Raw genomic sequence first — 24,144 nt, forward strand, 5'->3', positions numbered from 1 at the left:
CTTGATTGGAGTCCACCTGTGGTAAATTCAATTGACAGGACATGATTTGAAAAGGCACACACCTGTCTATATAAGGTCTCACAGCTGACAATGCATTTCGGAGCAAAAACCAAGCCATGAGGTCGAAGGAACTGCCTGCAGAGCTCAGACAGGATTGTGTCGAGGCACAGATCTGGGGAAGCCTACAAAAAAATTTCTGCTGCATTGAAGGTTCGCAAGAGCACAGTGGCCTCCATAATTCTTAAATAGAAGAAGTTTGTAACAACCAGGACTCTTCCTAGAGCTGGCTGCCCGGCCAAACTGAGCAATCGGGGGAGAAGGGCCTTGGTAAGAGAGGTGACCAAGAACGGAAGCCTCTCCTCAGTGAAAGACACATGAAAGCCCGCTTGGAGTTTGCAAAAAAGCACCTAAACGACTCTCAGACTGTGAGAAACAAGATTCTGTGGTCTGATGAAACCAAGATTGAACTGTTTTGGTTCTTTTCTTTTTTTCTCTTTTTTTAACACATTTTGAGGCTCATGGAAGAGCAGAATAACAGGGGGCATTGGATGAACAGACAAAATGGGGCAAAAGGAAAACAATGGGACAATAACAAACTGATGACATGATGTTCTGATGTTCAAATATTCTGATGTTCTGATGTTCATGACATGATGTTCTGATGTTCAAATAACAAACAAACTGATGTTCACACCACAGCACAAGGTGGGGAGTTGCAAGATCAGAGAGAACAGGGTCTAAGCAGGTGTAGTAAGGCTCAGCAGTGTAAATGCAACAGACCATGAAGGGAAGGAAGTACAGGGGGAGTTAAAGAAGGAATTTGAAAAACATGGGCTGAAGATGAGCATGGAGAAGACAAAAGTAACGTCGGTCGGGCAGCAGAGAAAATAAATGAATATCAGGTTAGGGGGGAAGGAGATCAAACAAAGAAATAGGTTTGAGTTTCTGGGTGTAACAGTGACCAGGGATGGTAAATCAGAGGCAGAGGTGTGGAGGATTCAGGTGGGTGCGAATGCATGGAAGAGGGTGGAGTGAGTAATGGCAGACAAAGATTTCAAGGAGATTCAAAAGAAAGGTTTTAATGTCATGCGTAACGCTGGCCTACCTCTATGGTCTGGAGACGATGGCACTGACAGAGACACAACAACAGAGGATGCAGGTTTGTGAGAACAATTGGGTTGGGAGGATTGCAGGAGTGAAGAGTGTGGACAGAAGGAGAATGGATGAACTAAGGGAGGAGATTGGTGTGCAAATGTGCTTGGTGGGGAGATTGATGAAATTCCAGCTGGGATGGGCTGGACATTTAATGCGGATGGGGAAGAGAGAATAGCAAAGAAAGCTGATAGGTTGAGGCAACAGGTAGGAGGAAAAGAGGTAGACCACGTTTGAGGTGGAAGGATCGTGTGAAAAGGGATCTCAGTAAGGTGGGGTGGTTGGAGGGTGGAGAGAGATGGCTGAGAATAGGGGGAAATGGAGGTGTATTGTGGCCAAGGCAGGGCAGCAGCTTGGTGCCATCGGACCACACCCCTGATAAAGTGTAAAGGAGGAGAACAACAAAACCTGAAGGGAAGAACTTGAGACAACTGATTCAGGAAAACAGTTCCACAGGCAAAGTTTACCAACAACATAAGCACACAATGGTACATTGAGTGCATCAAAGGATATGTGGACAAGCACAATGGAACTACAGATTTACGAGCATCGATAGTCACTGGATACCATTTTGGCCATATTGCACATTTGGAAGCAAATGCTTTCACGGACACGACCATTGCACAAACGTATCACGTGCAGGCCTACCCTGACAGGAGATTTGGTGGGATTCCGAGGGAAGAAAAAGAGGGAAAGAGAGCGAAGCTGTTGAAGCAATGGCACTGGCAGGTGGAGGAATGGATCAAAGGTGATGGAGACCTGAATGATGCAAAAAAAATAAAAACTTTCACCCAACGATCCAGGATCCGGTGTAATCCGGTAAAAGATCCGGTGTAATACATAATTAAAATGAACCCCATGTTCCCACATGGACAATTGTAGAAAAACCATAAAAAGGATAAATAGTGATTGTTAGATGATTGGGAGTGAGGGTCATGGTAAATCAATATAAAGATTTATACAATTTTTGAAAATGTAACACAAAAAAAAATACATAATGTTCACACTTAAAATTGTATTTTGTTAATACTTAGAACAACATGGCCGAAAAGTTTCTGATACCTCAGTATTGTACTGCAGAATATTAGATGGGCATTTACACGACAGACAAGAGAATGACCAATTACTCTGTCAATGAAGTCGAAGTTGCCCAGCTTATACAATTGTTATCAATAAATTACATCAAACAACTTCTACAAATAAAAAAAATCTAGAGCGGAGTCGATGGCACGCCATCACAAATCTCCACACTTCCCATCAAAAGCAGTTGAAAGATGGTAAAAGGTTCCACCAGGAATACAACAACAACAACAACAACATGCATTTTAAGGCCATTATCCCTGCTAGAGCGGGGGTTAGCCTTGCGGTCCCCATGACAATCTTCTCCATTTTGCCCTATTTTCTGCATCTCTCCTTGTTAACCCCCTTGCCCGCATTTTTTCTTCCACCATCTTTAGCCAAGTCTTTCTCGGTCTTCCCCGTCTTCTACTTCCTTCCACATTCATTTCCATCACTCTTCTCAACCAGTCACTTTCATCCTTCCTCAACACTTGACCAAACCATCTCAACCTGTTCCTCTTCACAGTATCAATCACAGGCTCTATTCCCATCATCTTTCGCAATTCATCATTTGTCTTCCTCTCTCTCAACGATACTCCGTAAGTAGTGTATATATGTTGCTTCTGGGACACTCTCATTTTCCCATTGACTTACATGTTAATTTTTCCCCTCCCTCATTGCCCCTAAACACCTCTATTTCTCTCACCCTGTTCTTTACGAACCTTCTAACCTTTTGACATGTTATCCTTATTCATTAGACCACTTAAACAATGGTCCTTCTGTGTGAACCTGTGATCCTTCTGACCTTATGGACCTTTTAACCTTTTACTCTTAATATCATCTGGTGAATCATCTTTGACCCACTCAAACAATGACCCTACAAATATTTGTTTATGCGTGGGAAATAATTTAATTCTCTTGCCACTCTCCTCACCGTCTAATACATTAACAAAAAATATGTTTGAGTTTGGTTCTTTATCAAGATATTTTAACTGAGCTAAAATAAAATGATAAACCTCCCTCAATGTTCTTGTCTGAGCGCCTCCAGTGCCACACACTTTTTGGTAGGCTCTGTTCACCTTTTGTTAAGCTCCGTCCACTTTTTGGTAAGCCCCGCCCCGCGCCACTTTTTGTGAAGCCCCACCCACTTTTTGTGAAGCCCCGCCCACTTTTGCTAAGCCTCACCCACTTTTGCTAAGCCCCACCCACTTTATAAACTCTTTAGCATTGTATCATTTCCAGGTAATACATTACATCATTTTCAGGGAATTCCCATCACATCATTTCCAGTTAAGACACGCCCAGGGAATTTCCACAGGAAATGACACACCCAGTCCTTATAAAAGGCACCGACCACAAAGGCTTTTTCAAACACGCTTTCTGCTTCACTTGAGAATGGACTACTATGCCGAAATGGAATGGGATAACTTTGCTATTCCTTGGAGTCCTACTACCTGTGTAGAACTCAACCTTCAGATTGATGAACTGGACTCGAACCTCTTATCAATGGAGGTAAGTTTGTTTATTTATTTATTTATTTATTTAATTAATTATTAATTTAATTATTTATTTTAATTTTTTTTTTTTTTAGATGACACTCGTGTAAGAGTTAACAAAGTTTATTTTAATATTCATAGAGCTTGAATTATACAAATAAAAATATTGTATTAAATTAATACATTGTTATTTTCTTTCACAGGAAATTGTATCTGAGATACGAAATGAAAATTCTGCTTTTAACACAACTTGGGATGAAGTTATTTTTTTGTTTGAAGACATTTTGAACAACCAAGACCCCCAGAACGAGTTCTACCTTGATGACCCAGCCAAAGAGTTATACCTTGGAGATCCACAAAATCCTGAAAAAGAGTTTTACCATGATGATACTTGTTGTGAGTTATCAAAACAAAACCCACTGAACAAGTTCTACCTTGATGAGCCAGAATACAAGTCATACATTGGAGACCCACAAATTTCTGAAAATTGGGAAAGGGGAGTTCTCCCTGATGGTCCGCAGTTATACTATGTGAGACACATCATAGAAACCCTAAAAAATTGTGAAATGGGAATTCTCCCTGATGGTCCGCAGTTATACTATGTGAGACACATCATAGAAACCCTAAAAAATTGGGCAAGGAGAGTTCTCCCTGATGGTCCGCAGTTATACTATGTGAGACACATCATAGAAACCCTAAAAAATTGGGCAAGGAGAGTTCTCCCTGATGGTCCGCAGTTATACTATGTGAGACACATCATAGAAACCTTAAAAAATTGGGAAAGGGAAGTTTTCCCTGATGGTCCGCAGTTATACTATGTGAGACTTATCACGGAAACCCCCAATATTTCTGAAAATTGTGGTTCTACCTTGGGGACTTGGAAAGATGGTTATATTTTTGGAGACTTGGAATGGGGGTTTTGTTTTGATGACTCGGAATGTGATACCTATCTTGGAGGCTCAACAGGAATGTGGTTATACCTTGGGAACTTGGAAAGTTGGTTTTATTTTGGAGACTCTACCTGTGGGGTTCCTCTTGGAGACTCTTTGGATTCTAAAGCAATGAACAATGTTCTTTATTTAATGACGCTTGATTTAAGCAATATCAAGAAAGTTCGAGGAAGAAAATGCTGGAAAATTCTTTCTTCCCATTTCTACTTCTTCAAACTTGAAAGCCTTGAAAGACAGAATTGGAGGAAGAGGAAAAAAAAAAAAATACGTATTTTAAAAAAAGAAGAAAAGAAAGATTATGTTAGGGTTTGGGTGGGATTTTGAATGTGAGGGTTAGGGATGGGGTTGGGTTAGGGATGGGGTTGGGTTGGGATTTTGAATGTGAGGGTTAGGGTTGGGGTTGGGTTAGGGATGGGATTGGGTTAGGGTTGGGATTTTGAATGTGAGGGTTAGGGATGGGTTGGGTTAGGGATGGGGTTGGGTTAGGGTTGGGTTAGGGATGGGGTTGGGTTAGGGATGGGATTGGGTTAGGGTGGGATTTTGAATGTGAGGATTAGGGATGGGGTTGGGTTAGGGATGGGGTTGGGTTAGGGTTGGGATTTTGAATGTGAGGGTTAGGGTTGGGGTTGGGTTAGGGATGGGATTGGGTTAGGGTTGGGATTTTGAATGTGAGGGTTAGGGATGGGTTGGGTTAGGGATGGGGTTGGGTTAGGGTTGGGTTAGGGATGGGGTTGGGTATGGGATTGGGTTGGGTTAGGGATGGGGTTGGGTTAGGGATGGGGTTGGGTTAGGGATGGGGTTGGGTTAGGAATGGGTTGGGTTAGGGATGGGGTTGGGTTAGGGATGGGTTTGGGTTAGGGATGGGTTTGGGTTAGGGATGGGGTTGGGTTAGGGATGGGGTTGGGTTAGGGTTTGTATATTATTATGACTCACTCACACATACACAAAAGTTAAGCCCCAACTGGAAAGTTGAGGGATTCTGTGTTTGGGGTTCACAGATTTAAAAACGTATCCCCATTATACACACACAAAAGTTAAGCCCCAACTGAAACGTTGTGGGATTCTGTGTTTGGGGTTCACAGATTTAAAAACGTATCCCCATTATACACACACAAAAGTTAAGCCCCAACTAAAAAGTTGTGGGATTCTGTGTTTGGGGTTCACAGATTTTAAAACGTATCCCCATTATACACACACAAAAGTTAAGCCCCAACTAAAAAGTTGTGGGATTCTGTGTTTGGGGTTCACAGATTTAAAAACGTATCCCCATTACATTTTATTTATTTATTTATTATTTTCAAGGGTATTATCTGCTTACTTGTGTTTTTTGTAATTCGTGTGAGTAAAATGAACCCAAGATTTCTTCTCCATTTAAATCATATAATTTGTAGGTCCAAGGGACTGTATCCATTACATCAATGATTTTAAATAATTCACGAGTCCATTTTTGTGTATAACCTTTCTCAAAATGACTTTTCCATTTGTATATTCTTACAATATCACCAACTTTAAACTTGGGCTTTCTCAAATTAATCTCCTTTTCATATTCTAATTTTGTAAATGTTTCTGATGGTTTTGATTTTGTTGATGAATGAACTGTATTATTGTAATTATCTACAATATCCTGAATTAAATACACCCATTTTTGAGAACCGAGTTGTGTGAATTTTTTATATAATTTCTCTTTTAAAGTACGATTAAAATGCTCAATAACAACTGCCTTTCCTTCATTAAAGGTGCTGTATAATTTAATACCCTTCCCCTTAAGAAATTTCATGAATATTTTGTTATAGAACTCTGTTCCCTCATCAGTCCATAACTTCTTTGGTTTCCTTTTATCCCGATCAAATATTAGCTTAAAGGCTAACATTAAAGTATCACCCCTTTTATTTTTTAAAGGGACAACCCAGGCAAATCTACTCCTCAAATCAATAACGGTTAGGGCATACCTGTATCCCCTGTCATTATTCAATTCAATTAAATCAGCGGACCATATGTGGTCGGTGTATTTAGAATAAACCTTCCTTCTTTTAAACTTTGTGATTATAGGTTTGTGTAATTCTTCAGCCAAAAGCTCCTCAGTCTTGATGACATCATTAGAGCCTAATAGTTTTTTGAGGAATAACCAAGACCAAGTTTCAATTTAGCATTTATCAAATTTCTCACAATAAACCTATCAACTTTCTCTCTCAACGTTGGATTTTGTATCAAAGACAAATTATACAATATTTCGCTGTCGGCTTTATGTTTTTCAGTCAACGTAGTGGTTTTCCCATACGCAATATCATGCTTCATACACACTTCGTCAACCCTATCTGTAGGGTTTTTTTTTTTTTTTTTTTTTTTTGTATACAAGATCGAGGCTCGTGAAAGAGCGAACATTAATCACACAGAAAGACAAACCGACACATAAAACATATAACATAGGGAGCGGTAGACAAGATGGGGAGAGAGGGGGAAGGACACAAACACAACATTTGAGAGCAGGGACCGAGAGACATGGAGACATCGAGAGATCTGAGAGAGGGCGAGGGCTTTGGGGGGGGGGGGCGTGGGAAGGGGGCGGTGGGAGAGGTATAAAACATATGGACACTGCCAGGACTTCCAGGAAAGAAGTTGGAATTTCAAACAAGGTGGATCTGGGGTGAATTAGCGGGGGTAGAAAAGATCAAGGTTTTGGATGGGGGAAGATAAGAGATGGGGGTGAACAGCTGTTTTAAAGACCTGGAGGGAGGAGTGGGATTGAAGGGAGTGAGGGAGTTTGTTCCAGAGGCGGGAGAAAAGAGGAATGAAAGAGTGAAGGTGAGCAGAGAGCCGAGATTTCGGCAGTTTAACCATCAGAGGGTTGCTGGCAGATCTTGTGCGACCTGTAGGAATATTTGGGGGACAGAGCACAGAGAGAGCTGGGGGTGCAAGGCCGGAGAGGAGTCGGTAGAAGACAGAAAGACCACCTACCTGCCTGCGGTGAGTGAGTGAAAGGCCCTCAGAGATAGCTTCATCGCGGGAGATTCCAATAATTCTGAAAGCTTTGGTTTCAACAGCGTGAAGCCGAGCTAGGTGTGAGGCAGGAGCACCGGCCCATAGGGGAGAACAGTATTCCATTGAGCTGCGGATGAAAGCCTTGTATGTGGTGAGGAGCTCAGGTGTGCCGAGGAAGGACTTCGCACGACGGTGGATGCCCAGTCGGCGACTGGCTTTGGAGGCCAGCTTGGAAATGTGGTTTTCCCAAGAAAGATCATGGCAGATAGTGAGCCCCAAAATCTTGAGCGACAGAACTTCTTGGAGAGGATTGTTGAGAAAGTAGATGGGAGGGTTGTCCAGTCGATCTTTTCGGAGAGACATAGTAAGAGTGTGAGATTTGTCAGGATTGAAAGACATGTTCCACTTGTTTTACCAGTCTGTGATTTTGTCCAGGTCTTCAGAGAGTGAGGAGGCAGCAGACTGCCGATCTGAGGGAAGAGGAATGGAGCGGCAGAGAGTGGAGTCATCAGCAAAGAGATAGAGAGGATTTTCGAGAGAGTCAGAGAGATCATTGATGAAGACCAGAAAAAGCACGGGGCCCAGAACACTGCCTTGGGGAACTCCAGCCTGAACAGGAAGAGGAGATGAGAGAAACCCATTCAGGGCCACACGTTGACGACGACTAGAGAGGAAGTCCGCCAGCCATGCGTGGAGATTGCCATGGATACCAAAGGAGGAGAGTTTGGTGAGCAGAGCGGGGTGCCAGACCGTGTCGAAGGCACGTGATATGTCGAGGGAGACAGCTCTAATTTCCTGTTTGGCATTGAGGACCTCCATCCATTGTTGAGACAGCAGAAGCAGCATGTCCAGAGTAGAGTGACCTGGTCTGAAACCAAATTGATGATCAGAGATCAAGCCATTGGAGAAGAGGAAAGATTTCATATCCGAAGCAATGATGGATTCCATGACTTTGCTGATAATTGGGAGAAGGCTGATTGGTCTGTAGTTGCTAGGATCTGTTTTTGCACCTTTTTTGTGCAAAGCGGTGATGTTGGCTGATTTCCAAGCAGATGGCAGTTGACCTTGAGCAAAAGAGAGGGTGAAGAGAACAGAGAGAGGGTGAGATAGAGCAGCAGAGCAGGATTTTAGGACCCGTGGGCTGATGCCGTCGGGTCCAGTTGCAGAATCAGAGTCGAGGGTTGACAGAAACTTTTCCACCTTGTCAGGAGGGAAGGACACGGAGTCCAGGAGCAGCAGGGTACGACTGGGTATGGTGGGTACAGAGAGGGATGGGTTTGGGACACAAGATTTAGAGGCAAACACAGAGTTGAGGCATTCAGCTTTTTCACGTGCGGAGTCAGCTGTGTAGCCGTTTGAGGTAAGGGAGGGGATGGAGGGGGAACAAACACCAGAAACGGATTTGACCAGACGCCACCAGGATTTGGAAGAGGGAGACAGATAAGAGAGTTCGGTCTTGAGAACGGAGAGATATTGTTTCCTGGCTCTCCTGAGGGTGGACACACACTTGTTTCGGGCTTTGTGAAAGGAAATGAGATTTCCTTCCGTTGGATTTGCTTTCCAGGAGACGAAGGCAAGTTGTTTCTGGGCAACAGCCTCACCACAAGATTCCGTGTACCATGGACGGGAGGAAGGGTATGACAACTGAAGACGAGATGGGATAAATCTGTGCATGAGAGAGAGCAATTTACTTTGGAAGAATTCCCAGGATGAGTTGATGTCAGAGGTGGTAGAGATGGGAGACCAGTCCAGATGATTGATGGCTGCTTGAAGACCGTGCCAGTTGGCCTGAGTGAAATGCCAGACACGTCGACGCTGAGCAGGCTCCCTGAGGATGGTCAGAGAGATGTCCACTTTAACAAGGACATGATCAGATGATCCGATCGGAGCAGAAGAAGAGCAGCAGACATTTTCAGGGAAGTTAGTCATAACCAAGTCCAGAAGAGAAGATGTTCCGTTGACTGAGATCCGGGTCGGGAAATTGACAGATTGTGTCAGTCCCAGTGAGTCGCAGAAGTCCTTTGCTGAGGAGCCATGGCTGATGAGAGAGGTACCCACACCCAGCCAACTGGCATGATGACAGTTGAAATCACCACATATGAGGAAGAGAGAGTTGGGATGAGTAGATAGAAGTTGGTCCATATCATCAGACAGCGAGATGTAGATGGAGTCATCACTGTTTGGTGGACGGTACAACACACATATGAACAAGAGGTGGGAGCGAAGGGGAAGCCGTAGCCAGAGGTATTCCTGGGGTTGAGGTGGAGAGAGTGCAGTGCAGGGCGAGTGAGAAAGAGAGTTTTTGATAAAGATAGCAACCCCGCCTCCAGGACGAGGCTCAGGTCTATCATACCGGAGGAGGGAGTAGCCCGGGAGAGATACTATGGAATCAGAGACATCATAAAGGAGGAAAGTTTCTGTTAAGCAGATCACGTCTGGTTTGACAGAAGCAACCTCTATGGAGAGATCAGTTAAGTTTGAACGAAGGCCCCGGATGTTTGAGGTCCATACCGTTAATGAAGAGGAATGGGGAGCATCAGATACAGAACAGGGGGGAGGAGGGGTAGGGTAAGATGTGGAAGAGGTGGAAGAGGTAGGGAGAGCTGTTGAAGGTGTGTCAGAGATTTCAGAATAGCTCGGAGAAAGGGAAGGATGGGGCGGACAAAAGGTTTGATGGTGATTGGGTGAGCCACAATGAGGTGTTATTTGAGGAGGGGGAAGAGCGAGGCAGAAGGTTGGGGGAGATGGAGGTGAGAGTTTGAAGGGGGAAGAAGCGGGGAGGACGCTTTGAGGAGGGGGAGTGAGAGGGGGGAAATTGAGAAGCAATGAGGGTGGGGAGATTTGAAGGGGAGGGGTGAGGGGGGAGTTTGGGAGGGAAGGGACAAGGGGAGGGATTTGAAAGGGATGGGATATGGGGGAGATTTGGAGGGGAGGGGTGAGGCAGGAGTCTAGGAGGGGAGGGGCGAGGGGGCGTCTTGGCGGGGAGGGGTGAGGGGGTAGTTTAGGAGGGAGGGGGCAAGGGGGGAGATTTGAAAGGGATGGGTGATGGGGAAGATTTGGAGGGGAGGGGTGATGGGGAAGATTTGGAGGGGAGGGGTTATGGGGAAGATTTGGAGGGGAGGGGTGAGATTGGATTTTTGAAAGTGTACGATTTATGGGAAACGAACATTGATTGCAAAATGAGTTTCTTGTGACCTTCGAGTTAAAAATACGTTTAAGGACGCTGGATGAAGGATGGAGTGCAGGAGAGTTTAGGGAATGTAGAAAAAAGGCACTATAGGAGATGGATATTTTTTTTGGGATGAATTGATTTGGTGAGCAAGTCGAAAGCAGCCTTTTAAAGAAGAAGAAGAAAAAGGTGTTATAAAATATGACGGAATACATAACTTGAGGGGAAAGTGTAAACATTGAAGGTTAATGAGTGAAAACTATCTGGGGAAATGGGGGAGAAACACGTGGTCGAAGAACGAACGAACGAATAAGAATGAATAAACGAATGAGAACAGAGAAGGAAATGTTGTGTGTGTTTTTTTTTTTGTTTGTTTTTTTTTGAGTTGAGATTTACACAAGGAAGTCGGCTATGGGTGAAAAGACTGGGAATACAGAGAACGAAAGTTATTGGATCACAAACGACAGACCGCTGAGAAAAACAAAGCCTCAAGGTTGTACAGTGCACACTGTACAAGGCCTCAAGACACGACACGAATTAACACGATTTTCAATACAGGTATGAAAGATTTGCACCGAAAAATCTTCGTCGGGACACAATATACGTACAACACCATAAATAAATACAGTTTTAACGAAAATACAAATGGGAACAATCACTTAACTTCGATTTCAAAATCGTTCGCGACGCGGCAAAGGCCTTGCTCGCGACACGGCAAACAGACGATCAATTTATGAAAGATAAACACCGAGAAACAACCAAAGTTGCACACAATAACTTCACACACCGAAAGATAAATACAGTTTCGACAAAATACAATTGTGAACAGACTTAACTTCGAAAAACGTGGAGACCGTGTGGAGCTTCGAAAATCCCTGCCGCCGTCTCCAAGATCTCGCGAGATCTCCAACCAAGGTTTAGGATTGTCAGCCTCATCTAATCTTTTATCCAAGTTTGTTCCTGGACCACAGAAAGAATACCCTGGAAGGTGTAATTCCCCTGGAATTCCAGTTGTTGTAAATTTACTTCCTGACAGAAACTTTTGTATGTCTCCTCCTCTTTTAGGAGAGATGAATTGGCACTTTTTAGAGCCACACACTTGACATATTCCTTTTTGATAAACTCTATTATTTTTAGCTTTAACATAAGAGATATTTTTAGATTTAGTTTTCTTTTTACATTTGAGACAACTAGGGCATGCCCGTACTATATATATATCTAAAATTATATCCCCCCCCTCTATTTACATGGAATGGTTTGGTCCATTCGCAAAGCCAAAGGCAAAGCGAACGGCTTGCGAGTACGGTGACAATCCCCCCCCTCTATTTACATCAAATGGTTTGGTCCATTCGCAACGACCACAGAACCCCCCCCCCCCCCCCCTCTATTTACATGAAATGGTTTGGTCCATTCGCAACGCCAAAGCGAACGGCGAACGGCTAAATCGCCATAGCTCGGTAACTACTTGTCCGATTAATTTCAAACCTTGAAAAGGCACATCCTCGGGTCCCCAGCAATATACCTGGCAAGTTTAAAGTACAGTGGTACCTCGGCTTACGAGTTTAATCCGTTCCGTGACGGAGCTCGTAAGCCAAATCGCTCGTAAGTCAAAGCAAATTTTCCCATTCAAATGCATTGAAATGCTATTAATCCGTTCCAGCCTCAAAAAAAAAACACCAATTTTTTTTGTTAGGTGCTTTTAAATAACAAAAATGTACTTTATAAATAACAAATAATGTATAAACAAGCACGACCTCGTATATACTGAACATAATACAAGAGAATGTAAAGAAATAAACTGGACCTCTATCCATGAAGATATGGAGAAGTTGTTGTTTGTGTGGTTGAAGGAGAAGCAGCTCGCAGGAGATACCGTGACCGAGAGCATCATGTGTTTGAAAAGATTGAAACTCGGATATCGAGCACGGACCACGAGGTGTTTTTTCTTTTTTCTTAATCTCGGTTTCAGTGAACTTTTGCTCTGTGCTCACGTGTACTGTACCTGTACCTGTAATGGTACGTCAGAGGATGGCACCTGTTGTCATCATATTAAGTGCAAGATGTTCTGCATCGTAAGTTGGTACACCGTGGTCTTTCGGCGGTGTTTAAGCCGGCCGTCTTGGCTTCTGTCACCATTGGCATTGAGTCTTTCGATGTAGGTAGGTCGTTGTGTGCCGGTGCCTTGGCCGAATTCCTTCATTGCTGCATTGTTAGCTCACCTGGTTTTTTATACCACATCTTTGGTTATCGGACCAGCGAATGACGTCATCTCCAAAGTATGGCTTATTCTCACTTGTCTTGGACGATCTTCTACTTCTAGCCTTCCACCGTGCATTTGGTGTCCACTGTACTTACTGTACAGTGCCTGGTAAAATTGATGTAATGGGTTTTTGACCGTCAACGCCATGAACCGCTAACACTCAAAAGCCCATTTATCGCGCCTTATAAAGCAAAACGCAAACCGAAAGCCATGCCTCTCAAGCGAGGCGTGCTTCCGTGGTCACGTGATCCACAGGTGTAGCTCATTATACCCGCACGCGCGACACGCTTTGGCGGTCACGTGACCAGCCACTCTGGAGGCGGGGATCCCCGCCGATGACGTCACCGGCTGGAGCAAGGAGATTCCTCGCTAATGTATTTCGACGATTGCGTGTTTTATATCCAAGCAGAGATGCTTTCACGGCAAGATAACCACGTGACCGGAACCGGAAGCCACAACCGGAAAATTCAAAAAAATAAATTTTTTGAGCTCGTACATCGGATCTCGGCTCGTATCCCAAAGCAACAAACCGCCCGAGCGACGGCTCGTATCCCGAAAAACTCGTACGTTGGGGCACTCGTAAGCCGAGGTACCACTGTATATCGGACCCGTGGTTGTCGAGAAACAGCGGTCACAGACAAACATACAAACATACAAACAAACATACACACAGAGATTAGTGGAATTATAGATAGATAACTCATATTTATTTATCAGAAAAATTCCGACAGAGTATCAAAACCTTTTTGGTTTTCAACATATACATTTCAATCTTTATTTTTAAAACATAAAGGATCCTAAGGAATGCCTTCACTCTCTCCTCCATTTATTTACAAATAAAAACTAACTAAAGTCAATGACACCAACATCATCAATCACATAATCTTTTCCTTCTTCTTCTTCTTCTTCTTCACCACTTTCTCGTTTAAATCTCCTCCCTGAAATTGAAGACATTGACGTTGTTATTTTTGAAACCATTATCTTCATAAGAGTTGTTAATTCTTTAATTTCCTCTTCGGTGCGTTGAGATTGATTTATTTGCTGTAATACACTCAATCTTTTACGAATCTCACTGATTTCCATCTTTTTATATTTTTCCTCCCTCTCTCTCTCTTTGCTCCCTTTCCTCCCTCTCCTCCTTCTCCTTTTTCTCCCTCTCCTCCTCCTTTTTCTCCCTTTCCTCCTTCTCCTTTTTCTCTCTTTCCTCCTTCTCTTCTTTAACTACTTCCTCATTTATCTTAGCAATTTTTGATATCAATATTTTCACAGCATTCATTCTTTCTTTATTTTCCTCTTCGGTGAGTTGAGATTGATCTTCTTGCTGTAATACATCCACTCTTTTTTGAATCGCTCTGATTTCCATCTCCCTCTCCTCCCTCTCTCTTTGTTCCCTCTCCTCCTTCTCTCTTTTCTCCTTCTCTTCTTCAACTCCTACCTCATCCCTTGCTACCCTTGAGTTTAAACCCCAAAGAATATTATACATATACTCATCTGGATTTTGAGATATTCTTGTATCTATAATTATTTTTCTCATAATAGGATACCAATAAGATTTGTTGACGATTTCTAAAAGAGTTTTATATTTCATAACTTTGAGAAGTTCATTTTTATTTAATACTTTAAACAAGTCTCTATTTGTGGGTTTAACAATATCAGTATAAGGCCAGTTTTTTATGACAAAATTCCCATGTATATGCTCCAAATCATAAGGTATGTAATACCGAGCACCCTTTTCTTGTAGGTATCCTTGAATACAAAAATTATAATTCACTTGTAGTCTTCTTCCTGCCATTTATGTATCAGAAATATATGTGAGATTAATATTATGACAGGTAATACCACCCCATCTTCCCACTACCAAATCGGTTTGTATTCCTCGGCTTTCTATCCTTATCTCATGACCTTCCTTCTTTGTCATGCTAACCATCGCTATACTATCATATATTTTTCTTTTCTTAAAACCATGTATTTGTTGTTTATTAATTGTACTTCCACATAAATCCATATCCTCACCAAGTGGATAATATTCTTCTTTACGAGACTGATTCAAATCATGTAGGTCTTCTATGTTTATTGAAAAAGACCAATTATACCCTAAATCAGGCATATCGTACCCCCATTTATTAATTCGCATATTAACTATATGTCCTTCTTTATAAAATTCAATTGTAAGCAGGTAGTTAAATTCAATGAGGAAAGGTGTATGGTCAGTATAACCAGGTGTTGTGGTTGTAAATTTTACTTGTTTAACAAAACGTGCTGTTTTCTTTAAAAATATATATTGTGATAAATCACTAAATCTAATTAAGTCATTTGCATCTGTAGGGTTTGGATAATTGATTAATTTATAAGTATTCTTCATATTAATATTTTTACTTACACTATATTTTTGTCGTTCAGCCTGTGCCTTTGTATAATAATTTGATAAATCAATATCCTGAGAGGATTTTCCAAAGATAGAACCATCTTTTCCAACATAAGTCATTTATATTAGATTAAAAATGATATCATAAAAATTTTCATTATTGTTGAGTTGAAATAATACATATAAACATAATTGACCACAACATTTAGAATTAATTTCTTGAACTTGAAATGTTTGATAAACACCATTCTGTAAGAATTGTATTACTTCAACAGGTGGTGGCATACCATAACTATCAAAATAATATTTATCCTGACTATTATGAATACAAACCCAATGAGAACCATTCTGTGTGTCTAAATTCATAATAATATTCTTTGTATTCTTATTTATATGTATTAATTCATCTCTCATACAAATAACCACATTATCAATTTTTAGTGTTTTACAATACTTAGCTAGTTCTATATTTGACGTTGTATTCTTTCCAAATTGTTTAAACCATTTATCCATTTATTTATGAGAAAGATACAATCCATTACCCCGTTTAGTTAGTTTAACACCTGCTTGAGCGATAGAGGAAAGCATATCTCCAACCAACAATCTAGCTTTATCAGGTAGACTTTCAAGTTTTTGAGCAAAATCTACAATTACACCACTTCCACTAATTTGTTTCTCCAACTCCTTGTTATGTCTTTCCAATTCTTTTTGAGCTTTTAGTTGTGCCTTCCTTTCGTGAGCAGTTTTTACCGCTGCTGAAATACCACCAGTCAATGCTCCCGCCGCACTTAAACCAGCAAATAAAGGAATTAGAAACGGGAGAAATCCTCCTCTTGACTCGTCTATTGAATATTTATTTAACATAGGTTTCGTCATTTTAATTTTAAGTGATCCAACATCATTTAGTGTTTTTACTTGTGTGTGTGTGTGAGTAAAACATCAATTCTTACAGCTCCTTTTCTTTGAATTGTATTAACATTAATAATACAAGGCTTTTGATTTTGAATACAAGATGTTAATTTATTAAGATTGATTTGATTAACATATACCCCAACCATTTATTTATGAGAAAAAACCTATGTGATATTAATCATAACACCATTATCTGTATTAATCTGTAATTCTGTTTCCTCCAAAAGCAAACAATATGCATTAACCTCTTCACTCTCCCCTCTTTCAATGTATAGAGAAGTATCCACTCGATTAGACTTTATAGTTTCCTTTTGAGAACTCAGGTCAATTGCGTAGATTGTATAAAGTTTTTGAAACGCAACCATATCCAAAATAGGATCATTATTACCATTACTTTCACACACCTTTTGGTAGGACTTGTAGGCTTCCGCATAATCATTTTTTTCCCAATCAATTTCCAATCTATCTCGCGGATAAAATGTGCCATCAAGAGAAACCCGAAGTTGTTTCACCTTAGCATTATCACTCAGGGCATTATTCTTATTAGTACCGTCCTCTCCATCTGGTTTTTTAAAAATGAGCCAGAGGTATCGTGGCTTTCCTTGAAGAACACCCAAATTCCAAGTGTAGGTAGTGTGTTCCAGTTTAACGTGTTGACATCTTCTTTTAAGGTATGATACATTTAGCGGTTTCTTTGAGTTAAGTCTTCTATTTAACATCTCTTCCGTTTTAAGATTAGGAGTATATTCACTGATATACCAACACAAATCATTAATAACAAATTTATTGTTGTCTCCAAAAGCATTTTCAACCCCAAAAAGCAACCTATTTACATTATCATTCCTTTGTAGTTGAAATCTAATTTTAAGACCATACAAAACTTTGTCATAATCACAAAATCCAAATATACCTTTCAGAGGTACTGCTACGGTAAAACTATTCTCTGGTTTTGTGTCATCATTATACATTGCCTTCCTTTGACTATAACCAGGGTCTGTGTTTGTACCCGTTGACATATCAGGAATAAAACCTTCAACAGCTCCCTTACCCATTCTATCACCAAACGAATATAGTGTAAATTTCATCATTTCAGATGTAGCAGAGACATAATCAACCGCTTCAACCTCTTGTGTTCCAATATACAGGCGGACATTGTCAAACATTTTCCAGAAGAAATCATTTACGAGTGTAGCATTAGTATTATTCGCAGCCTTAGTGAAAAACAGCCTTAGCCTTAGAGAACATTATCACTGTAAAACGTCCCGTTATTTTCAATCTTTTTTGAAGAGAAACCCAATAGCTCTCTAAACGAATTTTCAATCGTGAAATCAACTTTATAATTATTTTTAAGTTTAATAGTTGATTTTGAAGTGTGTTTTTAAATATCTATTACAATATTTTTTGGTTCATCACCTTTTTCTTTCATAAGGCGAGAGACTTCTGAAGATATTTGAGAAATCTCGTAAGCTCCAGGTGAAACGGTTATAGTTTTATATCCACTTCCTGGATTATAACTAAACTTGTTGTTTTTCTCTGTGATATTAAACAAGGTATTATAAGTTTCCATCGACAATAAAGATGCCTCATATGAGGTAAGGGGGTCAAGTTGTAGTGGGTAAGGGAATGAAGCTGTGTAATCGCTCGTTGTGAAATTAAAACTAAGAATTGTGCTTCTCATCTTATTTAATATCTAATAAAATATCTTTGTATTGACATTTATTAATTATTTTCATATTCATCAACTGATCTAAAATGGCTGAGGATTCATTAAAACAATTGTTGTTTCCAGGCTTCTTACTACCTAACAACAATAATAGCCTATTAACTAATTGTGATGGGTCATTTGGAAGAAAACTAACACCTGAACCAAGCTTACTTAAAGCATCAATAATATGTTTCTCCTTCTCATTCTTCTTACTTTTACCAGCAACAGAAACTCCATAATCAAGTGCATTTAGCAACTCAATATATACCCTATCTTCCTCTCTTTCCATATCAAGTGGTTCCTCAAAATATTTTGAACCGCTGAATCCGGGGTTTGTTAGAAGAAACATTAATCTTGGAGTTAATTTAACATTTGGTTGAGTAGAACTCAAGAACATCAATTCATCATTAAATATCAATACCTTTTCTTCCACAAGATGGAACACTGCTGGTTCTTCTGTTGGAATGAGACCTGCTCTGGTTTTTGAATCTGTCAAATATTCATTGTTTTGAAGAGCTTCCACTACATAATTAGGGGGTTGATTTACCTCCTCAAGTTTCTGAAATAATTCTTCATCATTATATTCTAATTTTCCAAGTTCTTGTTTTGTTATCTGACTAAAATCTTTGAGCATTTGAAGTTTTTTCGGAGTAAATTCCACCGTGGGAACTGTAGGGTGTTGAGTTTTTAAAAGCGGTTTAAAAAATTTCTCTTGTTTTCTTTCAAAGGCTTCTTCACCAGTTAGTTTCTGTCTCCGTTTCTTCTTTATCTCTTCCTGTTGCTTTACAACTTTTGAAACAAACTCTTGATGTTCTTTAAACTTTCTTACTCTTTCTTCGGTATTCATTTTCTGTATTTATTTATTGAAAAATATCATTTAATGAATTGTAAAGGTCAATGGGAAAATTTTCCTTTTCTTTGTCATTATAGTAAATGTGTTGAAATAAATCCTTTTCTTTAAATATTTCATCAAATTCTTTATCTATCTATAATTCCAGTAATCTCTGTATGTCTGTGTGTCGTTTGTCTGTGACCGCTGTTTCTCGACAACCACGGGTCCGATATACTTGAAACTTGCCAGATATATTGCTGGGGACCTGAGGATGTGCCTTTTCAAGGTTTCATATTAATCGGACAAGTAGTTACCGAGCTATGGCGATTTCTTTACCAAACTCCGCAAGCCGTTCGCTTTGGACCAAACCATTTCATGTAAATAGAGGGGGGGGTTCTGTGGTCGTTGCGAATGGACCAAACCATTCATGTAAATAGAGGGGGGGGGGTTCTGTGGTCGTTACTGCCACGTGGTTTCAAAGTTTTTTTTTGTTGTTGTTGTTTGCACGCATGTTTTTTTGCACCCACGTACGGGCACTAGTCTAGTAGGAAGACTAGGTCCCCCTGCACCCCCCGGAGATATACTTCTAATCAGTGTTTCTAGATTGGAAAAAATGTGTAGAAAATGACTAGCTATGGCCCCAAGCTGAAAAAATGTCCCACATACCATTTTTATGCAAATTACTGCTGCAAATTTTATGCAAAATTATGCAAATTTTATGCAAATTTTTGATGAGGAGTAGAGTTGAGGGGTCTTTGAGGGCTTCATCGAGGTGCTCTCGGTTGCAAGACTGGGTCATTCTGAGAAGCACAGCAGGGTCAGAGATCATGATGTTCTCCTCCTCAGTGAATCTCTCCATCAACAGCCTCTCCATTGCCTCACACACTGTTTTGAGGCAAAAGAGGGACTTTGCGTAGGCCTTTCCACTGAGAACACCTTTGAGAGATCCACTTGTTACTAGTTGTGCCTCAAAGAGAATCTCTGCATATCCAGAACCACGCATCTTGTGTCCAGTGAGCATCCCGATGTAGTTCATGGATGTGTGGAAGGGTCCAATCGTTACTACATGACTAGCAAATTCATTTGGCCAGCGCCAGATGATGGGAAGGGCTTTCATGCAGACACCCAGATCAAATGTATTCAGGACCCATCTCTGACCCACCTCAGCAGTTGCTGCCTCGGAACGCTTCAGTAGCTCACGAACAACTGCGTTGTCTGTGATCGGTTGGTGGATAGGCGTGCAGTAGTCGACTGTTGATTTGCTGGGTGGGGGAGAACCAGTTGCAGAGGTGAAACCCCCTAGCCCAGGCACAGGCTGCAGGCCATTGCCATGCCATGCAGGCACCAGGCACAGACCGATCACAGACAACGCAGTTGTTCGTGAGCTACTGAAGCGTTCCGAGGCAGCAACTGCTGAGGTGGGTCAGAGATGGGTCCTGAATACATTTGATCTGGGTGTCTGCATGAAAGCCCTTCCCATCATCTGGCGCTGGCCAAATGAATTTGCTAGTCATGTAGTAACGATTGGACCCTTCCACACATCCATGAACTACATCGGGATGCTCACTGGACACAAGATGCGTGGTTCTGGATATGCAGAGATTCTCTTTGAGGCACAACTAGTAACAAGTGGATCTCTCAAAGGTGTTCTCAGTGGAAAGGCCTACGCAAAGTCCCTCTTTTGCCTCAAAACAGTGTGTGAGGCAATGGAGAGGCTGTTGATGGAGAGATTCACTGAGGAGGAGAACATCATGATCTCTGACCCTGCTGTGCTTCTCAGAATGACCCAGTCTTGCAACCGAGAGCACCTCGATGAAGCCCTCAAAGACCCCTCAACTCTACTCCTCATCAAAAATTTGCATAAAATTTGCATAATTTTGCATAAAATTTGCAGCAGTAATTTGCATAAAAATGGTATGTGGGACATTTTTTCAGCTTGGGGCCATAGCTAGTCATTTTCTACACATTTTTTCCAATCTAGAAACACTGATTAGAAGTATATCTCCGGGGGGTGCAGGGGGACCTAGTCTTCCTACTAGACTACACGCCCTAGGATGTTTACACACACACACCCCTACACAAATTTTTTTTTTTTTTTTTTTTTGGCAAGGAACGGGCACCCACGTACGGGCACGTCCTAGTTGGTATTAATACGAGTTGTTATTTCTTCTTCACTAATACTTGTATCTCTGCTTTTCATACGTTTGCGTTGAGTCTCCTCATCGATATCAAAACCGAATGATAAAATCTTAACTCCATCACCACACAATTGTTTAATAATTTGTCTCATTCCTTCAGGATTAGTTTCTAACATCCCAAGACCATTAGATTTTACTTTATTTAACTCACTCTTACAATGTGAATATTTTGTAGAACCAAGAGAGACCTCCTCAAATATTTGACCTTCGTTCCTCAATCGCATATGTTCCTCCATTGAAATGTAGTAATAATCTTTCCCTTCTACTTCTCCTGGTCGCTTTGCTCTGGTTGTAGTACTCACAAAACGAATCATAGGGTGTTTTAAAAAAAAACTTACAATCTTTTCATTTTTACTATTCAAGAGTTTAGATTTATGAAAGTTCTTTCCTGAAGCAGATTTACCCACAAGATTAATAATAATAGTTATCATTTATATATGTAATTATCTTTAAAATAAAAATACATCCTTTAATATCTCATCTTGTTTCACAACAATATATTTATATTTTTCAATCGTGTGTTTCATATAATTTTCAAATTCTTTTTTACTACATAACGTAGAGCAATTATCTCTCCAAAAATTATTTACATCTATTGAATTTAACTTAAATAAAATAAAAGTATTGGCATTGTTTCTTATTGAGCGTCGAGGGAGTTGAAAATATGATTGACTAAGATATATACAATTACAAGAAGAATGTCTCCCTCTTGTATAGTAGCTATCCATTACTGTTTGGTTTCTCTCATTAACACAATCATCAAAGATGACGAGGTTCTTTTTTGATTTATCTAAATCTTGAGGTGAAGGTATATCATCCGTATTATCACTGAGAATACAAGTTATGGGTTTTGGTTTCGATTTTGATTTCTGTGTATCACAAAATAATTGTATTATATCTTCAATATTATAATCATTTAGTTTGTTTTGAAGTTTAAATAAACCGATAATGTCTTCCTTTTTAAGACCTGCATTAAAACCCTGTGAGAGTAGTTGATACTCGGGTTGAAAACTAGACTTTGTAAAAATTATTAAATTATCATAATCTAAAAAATTAGGACCAAGGAGCATCTTTAAAAGTAAACAGGTTTTTCCACATCCGCTTGAACCAACTATTAGACATCTCAATGAATTTGGAATGTTTTTATGGTTATTAAATTTTATTTTATTTTCCCAAACGGGTAAAAAATCATTCATTTATATATTTGGAAAACAAGTCATCTAACTTTTTTTGAGCTATTTTAGAAACTCTATATTTTATCCTGAGTTCGGGTTTAATTTCAAAATAATTCATTATTTTATTTATATAGTATCTTGTATTAACATTTCCATTAAAATTATTTTGAATAATAAATATCATTAAACCCTTATACATTTCCTCAATACAAATAGTCTCTTCCCTTGAAAGAAATGGTGTATTATCATCACAATACTTAACATTCATCTCTCTTATTAATCTTGTAAAGTAATTCATTTTTGGTTCTAATTTAAAAGAGTTATATATATTTTTATATTTTTTATTATCATTAATTAAAATGAAATCACAGAAAATACATTGTTTATATGAACCCTCATTATTAAGCCCTATTCTATCACAAGCCGGACAATTCTCTAATTTATCATATGGAGAGTCTGGAAATTCTAAATATCCTTCAGAACTTATCTCGCTGTGCGAAAAACAACAACTACCACGGTCCCCGAAAAGGCCAACCCCCGCTTTGCGGGGAAAAATGGCCTCTAAACGGTGGTTCTTCAGAACTTATCATATTTATATGGTAAATTTTTACTTAAACTAAACGCAAGTTTATTCATTAATAAATACAATGTTTCAAAGCACAAAAGACAAATTTCAAACAATCTCTACTTCGGTGAAAGATATAGAAAAATATGTCAAAGATGTTAAATTGAACAAAGATAAATATGGAAATTTTTGGGTAAAACCAGTTATGGAAAATAACATGAGCCCCTCTATTTCATTTAAAGGAAGAGCTCTAACTATACCTGGAAAGACATCCATTAAAGTAAATCTAACAAAAGTTTCTCCTCTACTCCTGGCAATTTATTCAAAGCTTGAAAAAGTGATTGACCACGATACTTTGAAAAAGAATGATAAGACCATCAACAATACTCGTGGAGAAATTTGTATTTACTTTAATAATCCAAAGGGTGTAGATCTAAGTAAAATGAATGATGTTAATATTTCTGGTGAAATGTCATTTCGTTCTATGATAGTTAGAGATTATTTAAAGATAACTTTTGATATTAAAAATGTAGAGATTGAATCCGTTAATGAAAGAAAGTATATTGGTATAGATGGAAAGGTTTTTTCTGCTAATTAAATATGAGTCATTACAGCAGTGAAGATTTTACTATTTCATTGAACTTGGACGATAGTGATGATAGTATTTCATTGAACTCGGACGATGGTGATGATAGTATTTCATTGAACACAGATGATAGTTATGATACTAATAGTTTGTGCTCAAATGATAGTTATGAGAGTAGCTTTATTGATGACTCTGAGTATGATTCTGAGTATTCATGTGATAGTTATGACTTAGATGATTCTGAGTGAAAAAGTGTTTTAGTTTAAGCACAGCGATATATATAAAACGGAGCTGTAAAGCTCAAAAGTGTTTTATTTTAAGCACAGCGATATATATAAAACGGAGCTGTAAAGCTCAAAAGTGTTTTATTTTAAGCACAGTGATATATATAAAACACCACGTTTTCTCACGCTATAAATATGGTTTATTGTGATACTTGCGAGAAGGAAGTAAAATATTATAAACAACATATTCTCACCGCAAAACATACATACAACATTCTTAACAAACTTTCCCCTCTTCCACCTAAAACAAAACATTGTAAGGTCTGTAAAACAACCATCCTCAAGAAGGGGTTTAAAGCCCATCTTAAAACTAACAAACACTTGTCAAAATTGTTTACTATTAAAAATACTGATGGTGCATTCAAAAGACATATCAGGATTCGAATCTTTAACTTCAAACCTCCCGAACCAAAGTCTATAGTTGATGCTGTAGAAATAGTCAAACCTGCTGTTCAAA

General features: G+C 39.7%; 1 protein-coding gene across 1 annotated transcript in view; it reads right to left on the reverse strand.

The window, feature by feature from the left end:
- Positions 1-24,144, reverse strand: part of USP19 (ubiquitin specific peptidase 19) — a gene marked incomplete in the record, with an annotated part of 203,680 nt that overhangs the window by 99,644 nt on the left and 79,892 nt on the right. The window contains 1 exon segment of the mRNA XM_078766316.1: positions 1,801-1,911. Within this exon segment, the coding sequence (XP_078622442.1) occupies positions 1,801-1,911 (111 nt within the window).

The sequence above is a fragment of the Myxine glutinosa genome, chromosome 12 (genome assembly GCF_964187855.1).
Source record: "Myxine glutinosa chromosome 12, kmMyxGlut1.1, whole genome shotgun sequence".
NCBI classification, from domain to species: Eukaryota; Metazoa; Chordata; class Myxini; order Myxiniformes; family Myxinidae; genus Myxine; species Myxine glutinosa.